The 24,957-nt window shown below is 34.9% G+C and overlaps 2 protein-coding genes across 2 annotated transcripts in view; one reads left to right on the plus strand and one right to left on the minus strand.

Moving 5' to 3' along the window:
- The window catches only part of LOC121381900 (glucocorticoid-induced transcript 1 protein-like), a 28,473-nt gene extending 21,286 nt beyond the window's left edge, over positions 1–7,187 (plus strand). The window contains exon 8 of the mRNA XM_041511302.1: positions 704–7,187. Within this exon, the coding sequence (XP_041367236.1) occupies positions 704–878 (175 nt within the window). The 3' untranslated portion in view covers positions 879–7,187. The remainder of the gene's footprint in view (positions 1–703) is intronic.
- Positions 7,188–15,365: 8,178 nt separating this feature from the next.
- Positions 15,366–21,936, minus strand: LOC121380772. The gene is made up of 6 exons (XM_041509740.1): positions 21,149–21,936; positions 19,952–20,139; positions 18,340–18,534; positions 17,504–17,617; positions 16,569–16,707; positions 15,366–15,730 (listed from the first exon to the last, which is right to left on the minus strand). The coding sequence occupies exons 1-6, from the start codon at positions 21,934–21,936 to the stop codon at positions 15,547–15,549; spliced, it is 1,608 nt and encodes a 535-aa protein (XP_041365674.1). The 3' UTR covers positions 15,366–15,546.
- Positions 21,937–24,957: the final 3,021 nt, after the last annotated feature.

The raw sequence follows: 24,957 nt of genomic DNA on the forward strand, positions 1-24,957 counted from the left end.
CTGTATTAAGCATCCACCTTTTTATACTCACTTTAGTGGCTGCTTAACACAAGTTTGATTGTACTGTAGTTTTAACCCTTAAATGTAGCTTGACAGGACACAGAATGCCATCAATTTAATTATTTTCTTTTCAACTTAAAAGGTATATTGTCACATTCCATTGACCTATTTAATGGCCCAGCAAAGTATTACCTAAAAATGTATGTTTAATTTGTCCTTAAAATTACTTTATTCAACCATCTATATAATGACCATTTTCCACTTATATTGTACAAATAATTTAATTATGGCGATGGTCCATAATTCAAAAATTGAAATGGATTGTCATGGATTTCCCTCCATTGTGGTTCAGTTTGAGTGATACGATTGCAAGGTTTGGTTTCCCAAATGAATGTAATTTTCATTTATTATTAAGTTCTAAAGAAATATAGTTGTTAAATCTGTGACAGTATGCCTTTAACTTGACCTTATACAAATGGCATTTACCCCGTATGCTTGTAGACTGGTCCGAATGCCCCAACAGCCAGTTTAAGTATTCGTGAAAAGAGAAAACAATCTGTTTTCTTCAGTTGTTGGATATGACATTTCAGCTTGGATACAAGATGGTTAAAGGGGGGAATGCACAAAGGTTGAGAGTTCAGGTCTGAATATGTGTATATATGAAAATATCAAAATAGTTAAGTTTTCTTCATTCTTATTTCAGACATCCTGTTATTAAAGACTCGCTTTTCTGTCCAGTGAAGCCGAGTCAGTTAGTGTTCAAGCCAAGTCAGAATTCTGCATTTTATCCTCTTTACAAGACATACTTCCCCGACGTTGTTGTTAGGTCACCCATCCCGACATCGAGTCAACAGACCACGACCATCGAGGGCCAATGAAAAGACAGAATTCATACCCGCCGTATAACGATTTGAACATCAAAATGATTTCAATGCAAATTTAATATTGATGCATTTTACAAGTTTCTGTCTTTTTGTTAAAAGAAATATTAAAACACAGAAACCACAGTTGAAGATATATATTTTTTAATTCTGCACTAAATCTTTCACTTTTTATATTAATAATGGGGAAAAAAACAACAGCACAATAGCCTGTATTGAAGTTTTATAAAGTTTGTTTTGTATATTAATATTGGTTTAAAAAACAACAGCACAATAGCCTGTATTGACGTTTTATAAAGTTTGTTTTGTATGTTATTAATTCAACTTTTTTCTTAAGCACATACTGATCTTTGGTTGTATTTGTTTTTGGATGACTTGTTTTAAATTGTCAAATAGGTTACATTCAAATAAATTGTATGCTTGAATTTTCTATTACTATTATTAATGTTACTATTTTTATTATTTATTTTAAATGTTAAAAGGCTTTTTTTTTTCATTGATGAAACACTTACAGCTATATTAAAGCACAAACATAAAGTCTGTTTATTTGTTTCTAATACAGAACTGTTGTAAGGAAATTATTCTGGTCATTTTTGTTTGTTCATAACTGAGGTCACATGTAATTACTTAATTTAATTGAAATGTAATTTGGATTGATTTCAGACGTGTTATGACTGCCACGATTGTAGTTTTCATTCTGTGTGTAAAACTGCACACACAGTTTTAAACAGTTTCTACTGATAGTAGTTTATGAGTAGTTTAAGATGAACTTGTTTTTTAATTTCAATAAATGTTGTCTTTTTAGATAAAACTGTACCTTAGTTTCATATAATTAGATGAAACGCAAAACTGTCTATTAGTTAAACATTTCCATGCCTCTAGAGATGTGTTCTGTTGCCTGGAATCTGTTGTTAAGAATGTGCTATGATTATATGACTGTTACCATGCCTACCTCTTTGAGCATCTACATGCAGACTGTTGCAAGGTTCCAATAATGGAAATGTGCTGTACTCTTACTCATTGCGGGTAGAGAATGGATTGGGATCTTTATCAAAATTATTGAGTGACTGATTTGCAGTTTTATTTTCAAAACATGTTATTCAAAATACAGTAAAACCCCTCTAAACCAGACACCCCTCTAAACCAGACACCCTTGAAACCAAATAAATGTCTGGTTTTAAGAGGTATCTGATTTAGAGAGGTTAAGTTCTGTACTGATTTTTAAAAGGGACCGAGAGAAATGTCTGGTTTTGAGGGAATTTGGTTTACAGAGGGTCCGGTTTTTAGAGTTTTCACTGTAGTGTATGACGAATTTAGTATATTTGATATTACATAGGTAGGAGAGCATAGCTTTATTTTTTATTTTACACAGACTTGCTGATTAACTGAACGTGTTGATATAATAATAATAATAATCCAGCTGATTCAGGTAGAAATTCTCTTGTTACTCCGTCCCTAATAAAATTGAAATTAAAAATTCTTTCAATTCCTTGACTGCATATTTTTATGAAGCACCAGTTTTGACACTTTGTAATGTTTGCTAACTAAAGCAGTCGTCAAGGAAAGGTCAAGTGGATTATTGTTTATTTTGGCCTATCTCTACATAGACTCCATCTATGTATTTGAAACTGTTCTGCTGCAGGGAACATGGTCCTGAATGTTTCAAAGAAGAGAGAATGTTTTTGTGAATATGTTCTTGAATGTTTCATTTAGGAGAGAATTTTCCTGAACATTTCACAGAAGCGAGAATGTGTGTGTTAACATGTTCCTGTAGATTTCAAAGGAGAGAATGTCTTCATGAACATGTTCCTAAATGTTTCAAAGAGGAGAGAATGTCTTCATGAACATGTTCCTGAACGTTTCAAAGAGGAGAGAATGTGTTCATAAACATGATTCTGAACGTTTAAAAGAAGAGATGTGTATTTTGAACATGTTCCCGTTCTCAAATTGTACACTACCTTGCTTGGTCATGTGATGAGAACACAGTTTTGAATACAGGGCATGTTACCATTTAGAAGTAGCCTATGTGACGGCAAGTTTTCCTTTTTTTCTTTTTTTAAAACCAGTTGTCTCAATAACAATGTCAGACACCCTAGTTACCCATAGATTAAACCAAGATGTAGTATCATTAAATAAAACATTCCTTTCTTTTAGAAAAACAAAAATATCAGTGATGCCTAAAGGAATAGCTGCCACCTATTCAGTACAGTAAATGCATTTCTTCCATACTTTTAATTTTGTTTACTGCTGGTATGTGCTTCCATAACATGCTTAGCCTGCATAACAGAAACGTTTGTGTCGAATCTCAGTAACGTAAATAATTGTAAGTTTTAGATGTAACGCACTACATAATTATTTGTATGTGTTAATAACATTTAGTCGTGTGGGAGTTTTCTATAATACATTTGTTTTTTCTTTGACTATGCTTCGAATATTTTGTAGTAATACAACACATTTTCAATTTAATAACTGGATTAAAATGACGTTAGACTTAAATTTTAAATGTGGCTGATATTTATTTGATTTTTGGATGCAAACTGACAGGGAAATGTTTCATGAAATTGTCTTAGTTGGAATAAAGAGTTTTGAAATGACTATAAAAGTATACAGAGAACCAAAAGAAATGCAATCAGTAATTACAATAGGTTTACTACAAATTATAAATTCTTTGAAATGATAAGCAGTATTTAATCTGTAGATCTTCTCAAACTCAATGTCTTGATCCCTTGTTTAAAAAAACAAAAATAATAATATTACTAAAAAGTATATTTGCATTTTTAATTTTTTTTTTGTTTCTAGTATAGTTTCAACTACAATATAACCTGTGCCAAACATTTTATTACAGTGACCTCATTTTATACTAATTTAAAAGGTATTTTCTTTCTTTTTTGTAATTTTGTTTTAGGTTTTGAATCTTCTGATTGAGATACAGCTGATAATAACAATTTATCCAAATGTAGGTCAGTAGGACCTCATTCAAGCTTTAAAGACATTGTGTATACTGTGAATTTAAAATTTGTTATTTATGAAAATACACGAGGAAAGGTTTTAGCCTCATTGATGGATTGAGTGTCTGAAATCTAATTGTATTCTGACATTTGTGTTCTCGGCAATTTTATCAGTTTTGCTTCTAATGGTAGAGTTATATTGTTAAAAAAATTTTTTTTAAATATTGGAAAATTTGCAGTTTTCAAGTTCATTAGTTTAAAAATAAAATAAAATTATACTAAAATGTTTATGAAAATTAATGAAGCTTAATCATTTTAATGCAAATAGAAATTTATTTTTACTTGAAAAGAAATTGGTTTTATAATTGGTGAGGGTGTTGGGGGTGGGGTTCTGTGAAGCATGTTGTTTTTGCAAGATACTACTTCTCTAATGTGTTGTAAATGTTTACAAGATACACTTAACTCATTGGTTCAGTGCGATATGAAATGATTGGCACTGGTGAGATATGTTCTAGAGGATGTTGGCCCTTTTTTATTGTTAGTTTTCATACAAGTCAAAACTGAGTTTTGTTTATAAATGTGTGCCACAGCCGGTGTTATAGGGCATGCAACTTTGTTTTTAGTCTTGTTATCCCAGTTCATTTGATACGCACACATGTCTTTAAGTCTTAACCTCTGAAATCGTCATGTATTAAACGCGCCTTTTCTTACAAATAATTATGGTAAGGATTATTCTATTTTAAATCAAACGATAAAGCAATTCATTCTTGGAGGAAGTAAACGTCTATTCAATATTGATTTTATTATTTAACATGCGGATTATCATAGTTTTATAAAGCGATCAAAGAAAAAAACATGATCCTTACATAACAAGCAAAGAAAAAAATACATTAATGCTTTTAAAAAAAAAAAAACTTAATTTACTATGTGCACTATGCCAAAAGAAAGAAAATGTTGTTTTCTTGAACATTTAAAAAAAATACTAAATCCGAACAACCAAACAAATGGTGAAGAATCTTAGCATTTCAACAGAAGTCATTTAGCATCCATTTTTACATTAATTAAAGAAGGTTTTGACTAAACTATTTTCAATTTGGATTGAACCAAGCTAAAATTTGGTTAAGAAGATATGGAGATTGTATTAATAAAAAAAATAGTGTAATGTAAGACCGTAGTTATGATTTAGACATGACAAAGTGATGACTATTGTGGAAATTGACATTGCTTTCTATTGCAACCTTAAATCTTGAAGTAGAAAGGACGTGAATAATGTATTCATTTAATATGAAATACTTTGTTTCAAAGCAGTTATTGTAGTTGTTGTTAAGGCTTTGGCTTTACAATATAGTGGTTAAAAAAAAAAGGAAGATTTTGAGGCGTTAAGATTTGTTTTCCTGTATGTGTGTCTGATGAATGGGTGATCTAGACTAACTTGTTGTTGAGTCGTGTTGTTGATTTTACAAGTTGTTGAATATTTCTGTAACACCAGTGTTATATATTAGTATTATTCACACCCATAGGAAAGATATTTCTGTAACACCAGTGTTATATATTAGTATTATTCACACCCATAGGAAAGATATTTGAATTGTGGGGAGGGTGAGCTATTTAAGGGTGTTTGGTAAAATGCACCCTCACTGAATATAATAATTTATCTTTGGATGACCTGTATTTCCATCTCCATAATATCTAAAGAGTAAAATAGCTATTTTATATATATAATAGGACCCCCTCCAACACTAACTTGAATCTACACCCATACATCAAAATGGCATATTATTTATATATACATAATATATAACAGTGAAGTTACAGAAAGAGACTGTTAATAATCTGTTAGTATAATAACCGATGAAAGGTGGTATGCTAACTTTTGTTTGCTGTAATCTGACTGGCTTCAAAACATCAGTGTCTCATGCTTTCTTTTCAGCCATAATTTTCATCTTCTAGTCTCTCTATTTTTATCTTCTCTTTTCTTCTCTGTACCTCAAAAAAAAAAAAAAAAAGTAATAAAATCCCAACCAACCCACTGATAAAATGTCAGGTTACAGCAAACGTGTTGTTTTTAAGGGTAGCCTTACATATAGCTTTATGTAAATATTTTTTTTAATGCCATTCTAACTGTATACAAAATAGTGTACGTATGATTCTGTCTGGTAAGTCTTCATCTTATTATTATTATTATTTGTTTTTAATACTTTCATTTTGGAATTAGATCCTTTTTTTGAGCTCATGAAAAGCCTTTGCTCATTTTTCTGTAAACGTTTCTTGTGAAAATTGTTAAAGGAAAATCATCATCTACAAATATATAACCATAAGTTACTGCAACATTAATGTTTTTTTACTTTTGGCTGCAATGAAAGGATAAGATACCTATATTATTTTACTAGCAACAAAAACAATACATGTAAAGTAAACTGTTGGCATTTTTGTTAAGTGTTTAGGTACATTTCTTCAATACTGTCGGTGCCTATGCTGCCAAATACACACAGGAATATTGGTAGTTACTTGCCTGTTCGTGACATCAAACACTGGGGTCCCCTGACAAATGTACGGATACACTGGAGCAGATCTGGTCTTCCCATCTCTGACCAGACGACTGTATTTGACATGGCCGACTTAGAACTTCAACCAGTGGGACTTACACTTCCTGCTTAGATTTGGAACTGGACCCAAACTCGTACAGAAGAGAAATGCTGCACTGAGTGTAATTTTTTTTTTTTTGGGGGGGGGGGGGGGGGGGGGGGGGGTGTCTATCTCAGAATTACATTCCCATCAAAATTAATTTTCTGTTTGTTCCCCCCCCCTTTTCATGTTTGAATGAAGCCATTTGGAAAGCAATTTTTGTCCCCCACCCCCACCCCCCACCCCCCTTGAATTTAATTCTGAATCAAAGTTAAATGGAACTTGGGTTTTTTCTTTCTTTTTTTCAGTGAAGACATTAATAAAGCATGAGTTGTGTTGACTTACCAGACGTGTTTGTACATAAGGGAGGTAACCTGTTAAAAGTGTCGCTTGGCCTGCCAGTGTGAAACTGTCTGCCACTTTATTCTTTAAAATGTGTGCTTCTTGCTTTTCATTTGAAGCAGTTATTAATTATAATGGAGCATTGTAGCATGTTTGTATTCTCATCATATATATATATATATATATATATATATATATATATATATATATATATATGAAGAGTTCAGGCGCAAAACGCGATATAAACCATTTTCTTTCTAGGTTTTAGTTAAAGCCATTATTGTATGTCTGTAAGGGCTAATTGTAGGCCCGTTGATTTTTTTTATTAAAACGCGATATACGCCAATTAAAAAACCCATTTTTACTGAAAATTAAAAATGGATATATCGCGTTTTGCACCTGAACTCTTCATGTGTGTGTGTATATATATATATATATATACATACATACATACATACATACATACATACATACATACATACATACATACATACATACATACATACATACATACATACATAGATATATATATATACACACACATGTATATATATGTATATATATGCACATGTTTTGCCTGTCTCAGGATATTTGTAAACTGTATGTGTCTAAGATCTGATTTTTTTTTAGGTATGTGTGTGTGTGTATAGGGGAGGGAAGTATTTTGTTTCTGTACATCTTTATCCAGTTGATTAAAACAAAGCCTGGATCACAGATATAGATTTATTACATAAATATATATATTTTTTTTTTTTAAAGTCTGGTAAGTTGAATGAAAGATATTTCTGGTTGCTTTTTTCTATTTCTGGATTAGATCTTGCCTCTTCTCATAATGTGGCCTTCTAATAATTTATACATCATTCGATGCTCAGTTTTGGTGGATACATCAGTCTCACATAAAAAATCTTTACAATTACATAATAACATTTTCTTTTCAGCATCAGCTGTCTTCAAAGGACTAGTTTTGAAGACAGGTGATGTATCTATAAAAAAGAAAAAACTCCCAAGTTTTCTTCATTTCTTTTCAGCATCACCTGTCCTCAAAACTAGTCCCTTGAGGACAGGTGATGTATCTATAAAAGAGGAAACATTTATTTTTTCCATATCAAAATGGCAAAAAGTAAATGATTCATGTTAAATTAACATGATTTGCTTAGTTTCTTGTATCCACCAAAACTGGCCACCCACTGATATTGTAATACAATGCACTTGGATGATTTCTACTGGGGTGATTCCATCAACATTCCATATGACTTATTGGTCGTCTTATGCTTCCATGATGCTCAGAACGTGTTTTAAGCAGCATAGGGTATATGGTGTTTGGGAACAATTACAAGAATGTAACTCACATTTGTTGGCAGACATTTTCGACCTAAATATATTGTGATATTGCAGCACTTTTACCAACTTAAAAACAAATTCCATAAGAAATATTAGCATCATCTTGTCAAATTATTCATATGTTCATACCATTCTTTCTAACTCTCTAACCGTGTGGTTTCACAAACAGAAATCGAATAATTCTTATACATCTTGTATCTATAATTTGGTTTCTTACTTAACTTATATAGATATGTAATTAAAAGTACTGTAATTATTCACCGATGCATCACTGAATAATTACCGTTTTTATTATACAAGATGTTTTGTATACCATTTCGAAACTATGAGCAAAACGAAATTTCAAAAAGAATTATCAATGATTCCAGTAATTGTTGAGATGGTTTAAGTGGGTCACTTAATGTTGTTATAGGTAACCATACTGGTAGTAATTTCGATTGGCTTAGACAAGTAACATACCAGGTGACTGCAAAATGTTAAGTTAATAATATATCTTGCAAAGCAGTCGGGTAAATTCGGACTTTGTTCAAACCCAGGAACACAGTGGGGATATTGTTTTAAAGTATTTTATTTCGAATTTTCAGCTGAAAATATATTCTGGACATCAGAAACTTGTGGCCATTTTTGAGATGCACATAATTGATAAATATGGTCTTAACTACAAGATCAATTTTCATGTTGGAATGCGACTTAAAACCCAATACCAACATTTGATCTGGCAACATTTCTTCCTAAAGATGTCTTGTGTAACATAAAGAAAATGTTTAATATCTGGTGTTTTCTATATGACATCATATTTGTTTTTACGAATGTAGTACGGTATACTCAACTAAATTGAGGGCAAGTATATATTTTTAGCATTTTTCTTGTATTTGGTTTTACAAAGCTTGTATTTTTGTTCATTGTTAACATTGGTCAAAATTTACCAAAATGTCTGTAGGCCCTAAAGTTTGTTTGGTATAAAATTGAGAATGATTTGGTTATAAATCATTTACCTCTTGTGTCGTACACTGTTTGAAAATATGCATTTACTTGATGAGTCAATTATTGTACATATGTGCAGCAGTAGAAATGTGGTAGTGTAATATTTACAATAGAACTTGTCATGGTTTATTTCAGTGACAAATAAGACTGGCCATTACAGAGGAAATTATTGTTAAAATAATTGTCTAGTAAAACATTTAATGCCCATCAACCCCACACGGACTAGTTTGTTAGAATTTGAATTTAAATATGTTTCTGAAGACCTGTCCCAATCCCTCCATTTACACGATACCTTGGAATTTATTATGAATATGGTTTTTGTCCTCATTAATATTTTAGACCTGCACTCATCCATTTTCTTAACTATCGGAGTATTATTATTTGAATGCCAGAATTTATTTTGCAAATGACTTAATAAAACATGATTGAGCAAGTAGTATTTCAGAGGCCTAATTCACTAAATTATTTCAAATTGGCAAAAATACTTGCAAAATCGATGCAATCTTCCTAAGACGGCCTGCGTGAGCTTTGTGAATTAGGCCCCAGATCTGTACGTGATCAATACTGGATTGAAATTATTACACAGTAATAATTTCAATTAACAGATTTCCATACTTCACAAGCCATATATCTACTAGACAGTAATTCAACTTGGGCAGTGCTACACGATACAAGTGCCTCATAGGATAATAGCCGATTGTGACAAGGCGAACATTACGATTTCATCAGTTCTCATACACTTCGTACTATTCTCATACAAAGCACTTGTATTGTGTGGTGTCGCCTTTAGAGCTAGAATTATTATAACAAAAAATGTATCCCTCATTGTTTTAAGGCAAAATTATTCTTGACAATTTTTCCTCTTCTAATGGCCTAAGACTGATATATCTTGTTATGCAAAATACTGTTGTCATATTTTAAACATTCCTATATTGGGGATTTTTTAAAATTTGATTGAATGATGCATGTAATCATTACACACAATGGAGAAACAATTTGTTGTGCAGCATTGGCACATTGTGCATGCTTGCCAAGGAGCATTAGCAGCTACCTCTGCGTGCCTTGATCTTCGTTTTACTCTCAGAATCTCAGCATATCACAGTAATACAACTCAATGACAGGAGTTTATGCACATTTTGTAATATTATGGAGATACAATTTTAAACAAAAACCAACGAAATCTGTAATAAAATTAATTAATGGGATATATATTTGTAAAATGAGATGTACACGAGTTAATTCATTGGGAAGTGGAGAAGACTTTCTGTCAAATAAATTCAATAAATGAATCAGTTATACCTGCATTTCATTTTGAAAATTATTAGAATATTTACCAAAAATTATTTGACCTTTTCCCTATATATTTTTTTAAGCCTATCGATTTGTGAATACCAGTGCAGGGTGTTACTTATCTTTGAAAGTAGGATGCTTGGGGTGGGTGGGTGGTTAAACCGATGTATTCAGTTGGGTGTTTAACTGGAGTCCATAATGTTGCTCTTTACCTCATTATGTTATTTATTAGTTTTAGAGTTCAGTGTTTCTTTTGTTTACCCCTAGCTGTACGTGTCGCAGGTCCAATAAACCTCAGGTTGCGGAAGAAGAAAAATACGTTCTTTATAATAGGTAACGTTTCAGACTTGCGTCTTGTTCTGAATGCATTTTGGCATAATTGCGAGCATCAACAAGCCGAGTCCTTGGATATGGAGAATGGCATTTTTTACCTTTAGGAAGTAATATGCTTTTAACTTTGAATTGAATTAGTTTTCCACTCTTTTCTTTGCAGATAAACCATCTTTAATTTTCTCCCTAGTCTATTTAATCATTGATAATTAAACGTTTGGTGTAAGACATTGCAATAGCTTTTAATAGCCAAGAAAGATTAATTAATTGAGTGTATTCATTTATTTGAAAATTAAAGGTTATTAATGTGATAAAGCAATTTCATATGTAAGATTTATTCTTGAAAATTTAGGACACCATGTTTTTCATTTTCAGGGCTAGCTCTGGGTGATCAGAACATTTTGCCAAATTATCTCAAAAATGAAAACCCATAGCTATTTTCTAACAAAATAACAAATATTACACAAATTGTTTTCGCCAAATTAAAATAAAATTTGCCAATTGTTCCTAAAATTCGCAATTGGTGAATTTGTGGAATGGCAGAGCTAGCCCTGCATTTTGGCTAAATGATTAAAACCTGGTGTTCACTGAAAATGAAAATCCTAATATGTGAATTTTATTTGTTGTAGTATTTGTACTGACTGTCAGTGGAAATGTATATCAATAGTTTTCTACATTTTATAGATATCTTGTGATAATGATAATGATCTGGCTCTTGAATTATGTTTTTGTTTTCTTCAGACATTTGTTATAAGCAATATATGCAACTGCTGTTGTAATTTTCATCATTTATCACTCCATTAACATGTACATGCTTTCATGACAAACTCCCGATCTCATTTTAAACTCCCTTTTTTTTTTTTTACTATGCAGATGTAGTATAATTGAGGCTTTGTAAAATGTTCAGGTAATGTTTATGCGTTACCATAACTGACTGTCGTTGTAATACAGAACATGTAAGATCACTTAGACTTGAATGGTGGGTGTGTTAACATTGCAATTTTTGTTAGGTTTAAATTTTAGTGTACTTGGTTATAATTAGTAGTTTTATTAAGGGTCATCTTTTTGCAATTAAATAAAGGTATGGCTTTCAGAATTTTGAGAACAGTTAGTTAAGAATTTCTTTTTAAGAATTTATTCAAAAGAAAGTGTTTTTGGCTCTCCTCTCTAGGAAAGTGCATTTACAGGAATTTAGCTGGCAGGATGGGTCATTCGGTTCCCAACCTGGACATTTTCAGTATCATAATTATTTTCACTAAATAACTTTATTTAAAAGTAACAACAGGCAACATTTGTTGCTCTGTATGTCTTAAAATTATGTTTTAAGCTCTCCAAACTTTAAAATGTCTCATATTCTTGTAGAAGGAACAATGGTACATGTTTTCTTCATACAGCTCCCTAGAACATTGTCCCAAATACCATACACACATTGAATAATATGATGCCTAACTAAACACTTGCTAAATAGTTTGCTGTGGTAAAGATTTTTAATTTTGGAGAAAAAAAAAAATTGATTTAGTTTTCACTAATCTAACATTCAGATTGTAACAAAATAAGATAAATAGAATATTAATTTGTCTTTGTATTCAAAAGCAATAACTTGAAAAATTAAATGAGATATGATACAGTAATTGTTTTCATTGGCAGTCAGTATCTTTTATAAATGAAAAACTAATACATGTGTACTAGGTTTATATGTTAGTACATTTTTCATAAATCTCTAATGGACGCGTTTCCTATATATTTCATGTTGTATGTGTGTCATAAACAATTTCTTTTTTAAGAAGTGCTGTTCGAGAAATCATATTGGGGTATAGCTATGGTACATTGGGTCAGCACATGCCTTGTATACAGTAAATTTTTTAATTAGCATTTAATGTAATGCAAGCTTACATGTAATCTGTTAAATATAATTATATATTGATATTACATTCGGGCACATCCACCCTTACACCCACCCCACATATGATCTTTTTTGGAATAGCCCTTTAAATGTCTTCTTTCTTTTTTTTTCTTTTTTTTTTTTTTTTTTTATATTTCCTGAATGTGAGTCTAATCTAATGATGATTTGAGAGCTAATGTTGCTACCTTTAGCTCGTTTCTAGACTGTTTGAAGTGTTTGTGTGTGTATTCCACATATGCCACATAAACTAGTGGAGTAACAACATACATGTGATACGTGGCATATCCAACTCTTTATTTATCAGTTTGCCATACAAAACATGGAATGTTGTGGCAACTGTTTTATTTAAACATGTTTTTAACACATTAGTCTACATGTATTTATAGTGCCATGGTAGTAACATTAATTTAAGTAGTATTTGTGCAATTATAAATTATTTAAGCAACACTGGTACTCGATATCCATTAATTTATTCTATTTGCTGAAAAGGTGAAGGTTTTGCCTTTTCATCTTGTACGTTTTACTGATATTTTTCTCCATGAGACAATACTTTGTGTTGGGATATTATTTTAACTAGGGCTGTGCCAGAGACTATTACAAAGAGAAGATGGTATGCAATTTTTCACAGCAATAATTAAAATTAAAAAAAGGATTTTGTTTTTTTAATATATATTTCACTTGTCAAACACTTTTTGACATCCAATAGCTGATGATTAATAAATCAATGTTCTCTAGTGGTGTCGTTAAACAAAACAAACTTTTTAAACTTTTATCAGACACTTGAAACAAATTTAGAAAAATCAGAAGATCCATGAAGTAGTTTTACAATCAAAATGGAGGAGGAAAATACAAACACATTTTAAAATATGTAAATTGTTTCTTTTAATACATAACCTGACTTCTGACCTATTGGATGTTGGACCAGTCCATGGGAATGGGGGGGGGGGGGGGGGGGGAGGAGAGTGCCATCGGTTTTGAGGTCAAGTTATGTATACCATACATGAAAGTTAAGAAGAAAATCCAGGTTTTCATTGTTCTAACTATATTTTATCCAACTTTCCTTGCCATCTCTGCCCCTACCACTCCATGCAATAGTTCTGGAACTGCCCTTATAAAACACCATGCAATATATATTGGAATAAAAATAGTTCTTGTGTGTTATTATTGTTGATAAAATAGTGCTAGTCTTGTCTGTAGCAAACTCAAAAATCCTGCACCCTCAAATAAACTGCAGATGCTAACAAAATTCGTCTGTATTTTCAACCTTCTGAAAATGGCATTTCTTTATGGTATAATACTTTTGTCATGTTATTGCAGTCTTTATAGCTGTAAATAGTTTTCTTCGATGACCATACTGTATCTGGTAGTGATTGTTTGCATTAGAAAAATAAAAGTTTTATCTTTTGTACAATGCTAAATGCCTTGTTGTTGTATTATTTAACAGTTTCAGCTGTTAATGAGATGGTCTGTTTTTAGTTAATTAGATGGTAAGTCTGTTAACCCATTTTGTGTTCTAGTCGATTACCCTGTGTGTCGCACTGTTGTGTTGCCTTTTAGTCCACACAGCTTTGCCAACAATATGGAAACGATGAGTACAATGATTACAGTGGTCATCCATATTAACATAAGAGTATGAGATGGAGGGATAATATACTCTCTCACTCACTCTCACTCTCTCACTCCTCACTCCTCTCTCCTCCTCTCCCTGCCTGGCGACGGTAGCGTAGATTATTGGCTCTCAGACGATTGCGTATGGTTTGATCAGAGACTCGAGTTCCAGTCGCAGTCCGCAGATTGTCACGTAATCGGCGTGCAGTGGTTGTGCGTTGACGTAGAGCCATATTGGTGATGTAGCGGTCCTCTCTATTTGTAGTGCTTCGGGGTCTTCCCGAACGTGGACGATTTCGAACAGAATTCGTTGCTTGGTACCGTTGCCACAGTCGGCCAACGACACTCTGACTGACACCAAGTCTTAGAGCAACATTTCTTTGCGTATTGCCATCCTGAAGCCCAGCAATAGCCCTTCCTCGATCTTCGATAGTCAGTTAAAGTCGTACCATTGTCGAATTTGGAGTGTGCACCGTACACGAACGCAAGCTCCAATTATACGGAAATTCAGCATTGGGAACATGGAATACACGTGCAAAGCGTGCAAATGAAGCGCTTTGTGAAAAAGCAAGTTATAGGCACTTAGCAGACCTTTCGCTTTCGCCCTAATTTACGTGCAAATGTAAGCATGTTTTCGCCATTAGAACTAGTCGACAGTGTCAATGACAGTGGATTTTAATTCATTTATGGGTTGCTAAGACCCACTTTCGTCAAAATGGAACAATACCATGCGTGACATTATGGTCTAGCTAATATAATTGACATTCAGAAAATAATGTCGAAAATATCGTCTGACCCTTAAATTCTTTTGAGTAGTATATGTAAACTTGCATAGTGATTCGTTTGCAACCCTATATAGTTATTTGCAAATAGTGCTAATATGAATAAATGGTATCCAGATTCGGGCATTTTCGTTTAGTTCAGGCAAAAACCAGCCTGCCCCCATACAAAACTAGGAAGGACGGAAATGTTTTATTTAACGAAGCACTGAACACATTTCATTAACTATTATATGGCGTCGGTACAAAAATAGGAGCTCGTACGCCATACTTTCAGCTGGTATTAAAACATTGATCAAGATGGGGGGTTTAGACACAAATTGACAGTATCAGCTGGGATGGAGTGTTGGTAGAAATAGTAATGTTGGAAATATTAAGATCCATAAAATATATTGTTTATTAAAAATGAATGTAATAAAATAAAAACCTGTACAAAATATTTACAGTCTGAACTCTTCATACAATACAACACAATTATAAAATGTCTTCCTGTTCATTTGTGATGTTTATAACAATCAAATGAGGGTCAGCTTTTTACGTTCGTACTCCAACAGGTGGTCGTAATTCCACTCGTCGTACCAGCGACAACTTCCCATCTCGTATTCATCACAGGACACTTTTGGCGATCCCGGTGCCCGCGGTGGCAGGTCCGGCTCTGGTGGCCGCTTTCCAAGAGAGTAGAAACTTTTATAATAATACCTGTGGGAGAAAAACAAATACCCTTCATTTAATGTGGTCTGAAGGTAGATCAACAATAACAACTTTTATAATAAATATTAGTGGGGAAGAATGTATCCTTTTTTGAGTAAAACATAGCTGCTATTTCATATGATATGACACAATTGTTAAAAATTAAGGGTTTTTTTTTAAATGGGGTTTTTTTTTAGGGTTTTTTTGGGTTGTTTTGTTTTCTGTTTTTGTTTTTGTTTTGTTTCGTTTTTTGGGGGTGTGTGGAGGGGTCCTTCATTCCTCTGTCAAATGGCAGAATCGAACCCGTTACTTTGTAAAATAAATGGCAAAATCGAGCTGTTTCCGTGTATTTTGCAAGGCAAAAACAACTCATTCCATAAGCATCATGTCACCTTGGACGACTTTTAAACAGGTTAAATTGTCTGCTTTGTTGCCCGTGTCCCCCCCCCCCCCCCCCCCCCCACCCCCCCCCACCCCCACCCCCTCCCACCATCCGAGGAGCGTTTCTTGTACCAGTTTTTCTGTCCATCCGTCCTCCAACTTTTCTTTTGAATTCTTACTGTTCTGTTGTCTACAGTTGATTAAATTGTTCTGAAAATTGATATATAGTGATCATCTGGGAAACTAATAGAAAGATATTTAAAACATTTCTACTGATAAAATTGAAACTTAAAATATGGAGCTCTGTAGGCCATTGGGCCTCTTGTTTGGGGTTTGTGGGAGGGGGTAATTTTGTTGTTATTTTTGTGGGGTCCTTTGTCACATTCAGCACTAAAAACCATCTAAAAGAATTGTTATAATACTTTAAAAATTAACAAGAGAATTTTAAAAAAACGTCTATACAAACCATCTTATTAAAATATATTTCTGGCCCTCGTCTACTTTAGATGCAACGTGGGCTGATAAAGGGTCGCATTTCCCATTCTCATCCATGTTATTCCACACCAGTGCTCGTCCTTTGCGTGGTTTTACCCAAATGCCTAGGTCTAACAAGAAACTAGCCTTGACATTAAAACAATAATGGAAATATCAGTGATTAAGATGCTTTATGAAAGTTTCAATCAAGTGCCACATTTCGCCAGTATTACGTCATGAATATCTATAAATTAATTGATCCTACGTATAAACTTTACATAATTAACTCAAGAATATTAAAATTATAATGTTTTGCCACTCTATGTAAATGGTTTTACTCAAGAATACTTGGCGAAAAAATCTAAATAAATATATAGATCCTCAATGCGTATCCATCAAAGTAGCCAGTTTGTTAATGTGGAAATATGATTCAACCTAGTGCAGTGACATTGTAATAGTAGTATATGAGATTTGTTTGACGTAATTATTTTGTGGGCATGTAGTTTAATATGTAGTCTTGACAAATGACAAGAAAAAAAAAAAAAATTCGTCATAATGTAACTTTGAGACTTCCATTTTAAAAGTACTTCGCTGAAGAACAAAAGGTAAGGCCACTGGTGTTTTAAAGAGGCAGAGGTATTAGTATGCCCCCACCCCTAAAAATGTGTTATTTTTTAATCATATATGGTTAATATAAGCTTTTATGTCGTTTTAAAATTATGGTAGCAAGGTAACAATGGTATTGCCAAAAAAAGTATAATATTTAAGTTCGTGGAGAGGATGTATGCGTGAGCGTTTTGGGTTTCTTTTAATGGATTTTAAGCAGTTATTTAAAGAAAGATTTTGTGATTTTTCTTCTTTAAACTGTGGATAAAGTAATACCTTAAAAACCTATTGTGGCCTAACAATTCATAATATGACAGTAACCTGGAAACCTTGTTTCGCCGCCCTTTTTGACGTCGGAGAGGTATACCAAAACTGAGGCGACCCGGTCACGTTTATCAACACCGTCCACGATGCAGTCTGTGTGCGTCTTGTACGCTGTAAACAACACCAACATTCTAGTGGCATTAAAACATTGGTCTCGAGGTTTAAAAATTAAAAATAATACATGTAATTATAAAATAAAATAAAATAATAATAATAATAACGTGGACGAGGTAAGATTAAGGGTTGGGAAGAATGGCGGGCAAGCATTTCAGTTCGATTAATAATGGTTATTATGACTGTTATAGTACCTGCATAATTATATATACATGTGCTTTGTTGATGTGGCATAGAACGATCATGGGGTATGCGAATTTGGAGGAGTTGGGGTAGGAGTGTTTTAATGCAAGATTGTTCAGTACAAAACCATGAATTCCCCCCTCGAGAATTATGCAACTATTTAATAGACCTATTTCACATTCTAATTCCGCATGCGCGATTTCCTGGCAACTCGTAGACGATATCAAGGATATGAGATACGATTACGCAACAGACACTTGAGGGGCTTTAGAAGAGTTTAAGCTGCACTGATGGGGATTATGCCGCCATTGTCCAATTATTGCCCAAACGCGTGCACAACAGAGAAGCCCATGACTACTAATGATAATACATATGTATACTTTAATTAATTTTTTTCTTTACGGTACGTATTCAATCACACTTTATGAATACTTGCTTTAATACAGGGTCTACATAGACACCAAATTCCTGTCATAATAACAGGTATATTGTCAATAATGGGAAGAATGACACTTTAATAGGAACACAGACTATACCTTTTCCCACTGGGTATGACGTCAGCTGTAGTTTCCCACCGTTTTCAGGTGCCAGTCCCATGGCCTGCTGGACTCGATGGGCAAAAGCGAGTGAAAATTTGTTTTCTCCGGGGTAGAACGCAGTGCTGTAACTCCAGTTGGCGTGGAGCCAACGAGACAGCTGACTGGAGAACGATGCATTGACGCACGTGGTTCCTGTGAAACAATTATATTTCTTACACACCCGCTGGTGAGAACATCATTCGTTATTTTTGATAACACATATACGAGTGATAACAATTTAAAGACATATGACTGTCTACTCTAAGGTGATGACAAGGTCGCCAGTGGCATACCATCCAATGAAAAAAAATGAAAAACACGACCGAAATCGATCACTCCGTGTCGTATGTAAGTTAACCTGGAATTGACTTGTCTATGACGCACACGTTAACTACAAGCACTAGGGTCGTAAATTTATTTGAAAACCTTTTTGAGGATATGTAAGAAATAGAATACTACATTCGTGTCCGTTAGATACCATTTATCTTACAACTCGTTGTTTAAAAACGTATCCAACTTGTTTTCGTTCGTTAGATACGTTTTAAAACAACTCGTTATATAAGATAAATGGGATCTAACGTCCACTTAAGTAGTTAGCCCGAGTGACTTCTAGCCCTATCCTTTGTTTATATGTTGTAGGGGAGAGCTAGAGATGGCTGTCCATATAATAGTTCGGCAATCGTCGACGACCAAATGGTAGCCAGCTACTGTGATTAAAATACTAATATGTTTCCTAAATCTGATGCCACAGAGCTTTAGTTTGATTATTCTCTAGTCCAGTCATGACATTAAACTTACATGTCGTTAACCAGTACCAACGCTACACGAAGAAACCCGACGCCCCTATGCGAAACGAATCCGCGCTGTATTTTTTTGCGATGACATAGGGGCGTCGGGTTTCTTCGTGTAGCGTTGGTACTGGTTAACAACATGTAAGTTTAATGTCATGAATGGACTCGAGAATAATACAATTAAAGCTCTGTGGCATCGGGGGGGGGGGGGGGGTATGTATTTTAGACACAGTAGCTGGCTACCATTTGGTCTTCGAGCTATTATATAGTATTATCTATGTGTATCTACGTATATACATATGGCCATTAAACTTGTTTCTGGCAATGTATCGTTATATTAGTTATCGTTTTAAATTATGTAACCTTACTGTTCATTCTGAAATCTGTTTTTATTGTGAAGAGATACGTTCGACTGCCTGAACACGTCACTGATTTCCATAAAATATGTAACACGCCGCAGATCACGAAAGACCAGACACATATAACACGTTGTCACACAATCGTAAACTGTGCGCAGTATACAGGCGCATATGCAAGATATTGTGCAGGGCGGGAGGAGGAGGCGAAAGAATTCCCTTGAGCGAGGGAGAGGTTGGGTTTGGGGGTGGGGTCGACCTCCGAAAGGCACATCTGCACACGCGCCTGATGTATCGAGTTTCAAATTATCATCGCAGACCGTTTGCAAAGTCATATATTATGGAAATCATCATTGGTCTACGGGGATCGATCTGGATCTGCGACGGGTTACATATATTATGGGAACCAGACTTTAGACGAACCTTCAGTAAACACGTTAGGTGTTATTTTAATGTTTTTCTTGGCATCTTTAAGATGTTTTCTCAGAGTACTGGCGCTGTCGAAACACAGAAGGGGCGGCTGTTTACTCGTCTCCTGCACGTGCCTATTGTGGGCGTCTCGTAAACCGTCACATTCTTCAGGCGACAGAAAATCATCAAAAAGGAACACTCTGGAAACGAAAAATTAACAAAGTCAGCAGTTCAACATTTACGTGATCATAAGCGTAGGAGACGGGATGCGGATGGGAAGTCAGGGGGCCAACTGCCCAAATCTCCAACCTCCTGCCCAGTAATGGTGATAATGTTTTAATTCGGGCAAATACATTGAACTGAAGATATTGTGTTTGTGGGGGGGGGGGGGGGGGGGGGGGCACCAGCCTGTCCTTGCACACACACACACACACACACACACACACACACACACTACAAAAATGGGAGCCAGTAAAAGTTTTTGTTTAACGACACCACTAAAGCACATTGATTTGTTAATCATCGGCTATTGGATGTCAAACATTTTGACACAGTCATAGAGAGGAAACACGCTATATTTTTCCATTAATAAGCAAGGGATATTTTATATTCACCACCCCACAGACAGGATAGACCATACCACGGTCTTTGGTATACCAGTCATGGTGCACTGGCTGGAAAGAGAAATAGCCCAATGAGCCCACCGACGGGGATCGATCCTAGATTTCAACGCGCATCAGCGTGCCCTTTACCACTGAGAGCACGCCCCGCCCCTAGGAGCCAGTACGCCCATGTAAATGATGATATGGATTATAAATGAGTTGAAGCGTATCAGTTAGGAATCACTGTGGTATTTAAACAATGTTTACATATTAAAAAATATTAGTTTTGCAGGCCTCTTTCGGCTGGGTGGGGTGGATGGCAGTTAGGGTGAGGAGAGTTAATTGCTCCCCCCACCCCACCCCCACCACACACACACACCAAAAAGAAGATATTTTTTTTTTTTTTTAAAGGTTTTGTTTTTATCAATAAAATATATTATTTAGCCTACTGTGTCCTGATTGGTTTCTTATTTCTGACACCCAGTAGTCGATATGTATTTTTTATGCCGGGGTGTCGTTAAACAATCATTAATTCATTCCTTTTCTTACTACCCCTCATCCATGTTATTTTAGCCCAATAATGGCCCTATTTTTAAATTACACTTACTTAACTGAACTGTTCGTTTCTTTTTGATGAAGAAGTTCAACTGGCGGTATTCTACGACCACCAGAAAATATTTTCTTTGCCGTTATTGTCTTTTGATACTGTGCTTTAAACTTTTTAATATCGTCTGGTAAATTTTGTTGCGCAGTATCAGCTTCTGTTGCATTTCCATCACTGGACTTGAGTTTTTGTTTATCACTTGGTTTTTGTTTATCACTTGATTTAATTTTTAATTTAGGTTTAGAACTGCGAGTGCTACTGTCGTCTGCCTTTTGAATGTGAATTGTTTCTGTTTTTCCCGGTTCTAGTTTTATATAATCTTGATCAGATGTTTTTGGTGCTTGGTTTCTCTTCTTATTACTAGCCTCTTTAGCCATTTCTTTAACTAACTCCTCATCATCTTCAACATTCGAATCTTCTTCACTGACATCCACAGTAACTTCCGAATCTTCACCTATATCCGATTCATCTTCCATCAAGTCTTCTTGTATTTTAGGTTTGTTTTTGGTGGGGACGTTCTTAAAGTCCGGCTTCCCAACATTGTCCATGTCATATTTGGAGCCATGTTCCGCAGGTTCATTTTTCGTTTTCTTAAAAGAATCAATTATTCTTGATATATCCGGATAGAACAAGAACCCAACTATACATATCCCAATGATAACTAAAAGAGTCACTTTAACTGATGATGAAACGTCGTTGCCAATGGTTTCGGTTGACTTGGTAACAGTTTTACTGTCTGCAGACGATCGGTTAGATTCGGATATTCTTTTGGGAAGACGTTTTCGTGCCATTTTCTAAAGTAGAAAATATTATATTCAGTAGAGTAAAGTTTGTTTTATTTAACGACGCCACTAGAGCACATTGATTTTCTATCTTATCATCGGCTATTGGACGTCAAACATATGGTCATTCTGACACTGTTTTTTAGAGGAAACCCGCTGTCGCCACATAGGCTACTCTTTTACGACAGGCAGCAAGGGATATTTTATTTGCGCTTCCCACAGGCAGGATAGCACAAACCATGGCCTTTGTTCAACCAGTTATGGATCACTGGTCGGTGCAAGTGGTTTACACCTACCCATTGAGCCTTGTGGAGCACTCACTCAGGGTTTGGAGTCGGTATCTGGATTAAAAATCCCATGCCTCGACTGGGATCCGAACCCAGTACCTACCAGCCTGTAGACCGATGGCCTAACCACAACGCCACCGAGGCCGGTGATATTCAGTAGAAGCACAAATGATGATTGTATCTGGTCAATTAAAAAATTATATTAGATACATGTATGTGTCATATATAAGATAAAGAACAAACGAAAATATAGTTTCATACATGTTGCTGTGTGTGCGTGCGTGCGTGTGTGTGTGCGCGCATACATGCATGCATACATACATACATACATACATACATACATACATACATACATGTATTTTATCTTAAATCTTAGATGGTTGTAAGTAGGCCTACGTTTCACTGTAGGTCCTGTTACTAAATATATGTGAATTCAACAGTCAAATTAATGTAAAGATGATAAACAGAAAACCAGTTTTATTGGAAATAATGATAGTACTTACATATCCTAATGACTGAATCGAAGTTAGGTTGTTAACTGTTTACTTTATAATTGTCAGCTCGACATGCATGTAGCCTTCTGAAATGTAGTTCACGTGGTATAAAGACGTATTTTAAATAATTAAGAATATTTACTGAAGAAAACTGTTATAAGGAGGCAAGAACGAGAACATGCTTCCCGATTTGGCTATTCATTAGTCAAGGACGGATACGGGTGTTGTTAAAAGCGGGACTAGGGTGCACAGTTTATATGCATCTTCACTTCACATGACGATATACAACTTGAACAGATGATTTAATAACTGTGCAGTACGCCTATTTAAAAGTTACGAATACGCGGGTGTGAACAGAATACACAAATACAAATACAAATTTCAAAAGCATGATATGATCTTACTTATATATAGTTCGTGTTTTGTGTTTTCATTCATAGGGGAGTAAACACCTCGACGTTGCATTCTGGACCCGCCTTAAATAGTGTTTGGTGCCAAAGGTTATGAGATAAATGAATCATGATCGTGCATGTCAGTACTTTGTCGTTCATTTTACAGATAATGATTGTCGAATGTACAGCGGTGTAAAGACAATGATAAAGAAGGAACGTTAAAGGGGCAGACCCTAGTTTTTAAGCACTATGGCATGTTTTTCACTATTAGAGCCGTTTATGATAACTGAAATCAAACATTACTTATATTTTGTTGTTTAGATTATCCATTTCCGTACAACCGAAGTGTTTCTGGTCATCCTTTTTGTTTCTAATACCACAACAGGCATTTTTTTCATATTTATAAAAATGCACGTGCGTCTGAGCCCTAACGACTATGGAGTAGCGTTTTAATCTATTTTTAAGGGTGTAATTTCAACGTCACAGACTCTTGTTTCACTCTGTTGTATCTAAATTTGTTACAGGTTTGTAAATTAACCAAACTTAATGTCCATTTTTACAGGTTGAAACTTGGGTCTATGAATAAATGAATGAATGAATGTTTAACGACACTCCGGCACGAAAAATACATCGGCTATTGGGTGTCAAACTAGGATCTAGGAGGAAAATATAGCGTTTAAAAACTAGTGTCTGTCCCTTTAAGTGGCCTGGATGCCGAATTGCTCAAGGGGTGAGGAATTGACACCAAATTAACAACCAGTTTATTTATTCAACCAGGATACAAAGTTAAAGTTTGTTTTGTTTAATGACACCACTAAAAAACATTGATTTATTAATCATCGGCTATGGCATGGATGTCAAACATTTGGTAATTTTTACATAAGAGTCTTAGAGAGGAAACCCGCTACATTTTTATTTTTATTACAAGCAATGAATCTTTTATATGCACCATCAGACAAGATAGCACATACCACGGCCTTTGATATACCAGTCGTGGTTTACTGGCTGGAACGAGAAATAGCCCAATGGGCCGACCGATGGGGATTTTACCACTGGGCTGCGTCCCGCCCCCTCAACCTATAATCAATCAACATTGATTTACATATATAAGTTAAACATACTGAATCAGTACAGAGGGGAGGGTTCAGGGTTTGAACTCCCATGCTCAAAGCGGTTTTTTTCTTCTTTCTTCTTTTTAACAATATAATTTTCCGGGGTGCAAGCCGAACCCTCCCTGAACACTTCTCTCTCGACAGTCTAAACTCGTTACCCCCACCCCCACCCGTATAATTTCATGCACATACGTCTGATCTGTTAATTATTGATACTATTTTAATCATCCATTGACCATGCTATTAAAATTAGAAGTGCTGTTTGTTCATAGATTTAACCGGTAATGCCTGTGTCACAGTGTGCAAATGAGGGGCGGGACGTAGCCCAGTAATACAGCGCTAGCCCGATGCGTGGTCGGTCTGGGATCGATCCCCGTCGGTGGGCCCATTGGGCTATTTCTCGCTCCAGCCAGTGCACCACGACTGGTATATCAAAGGCCGTGGTATGTACTACCCTGTCTGTGGGATGGTGCATATAAAAGATCCCTTGCTATTAATCGAAAAGAGTAGCCCATGAAGTGGCGACAGCGGGTTTCCTTTCTCAATATCTGTGTGGTCCTTAACCATATGTCTGACGCCATATATCCGTAAATACAATATTTTGAGTGCGTCTTTAAGTAAAACATTTCTTTCTTTTTTTCTTCCAGTGTGCCAATGCGAACTTGACTCGTGTAACTAATCAAAGCAAAAGTAACTGTTGTCCGGTCATTGTCGGAATTTTCCGCCGAGTGCCTTGATCTAACCT

Source organism: Gigantopelta aegis, chromosome 9 (assembly GCF_016097555.1).
Source record: "Gigantopelta aegis isolate Gae_Host chromosome 9, Gae_host_genome, whole genome shotgun sequence".
Classification (NCBI taxonomy): Eukaryota; Metazoa; Mollusca; class Gastropoda; order Neomphalida; family Peltospiridae; genus Gigantopelta; species Gigantopelta aegis.

What these genes read in the sequence shown, in the direction of transcription:
- LOC121380772 (XM_041509740.1), bottom strand. Translation starts at nt 21,936, where the DNA reads ATGGCACGAAAACGTCTTCCCAAAAGAATATCCGAATCTAACCGATCG. An exon ending in GTCATACCCAGTGGGAAAAG is followed by an intron (nt 17,618 to 18,339) that starts GTATAGTCTGTG and finishes TGTTGTTTACAG; the next exon opens with CGTACAAGACGCACACAGAC. An exon ending in CGGCGAAACAAGGTTTCCAG is followed by an intron (nt 16,708 to 17,503) that starts GTTACTGTCATA and finishes GTTTCTTGTTAG; the next exon opens with ACCTAGGCATTTGGGTAAAA.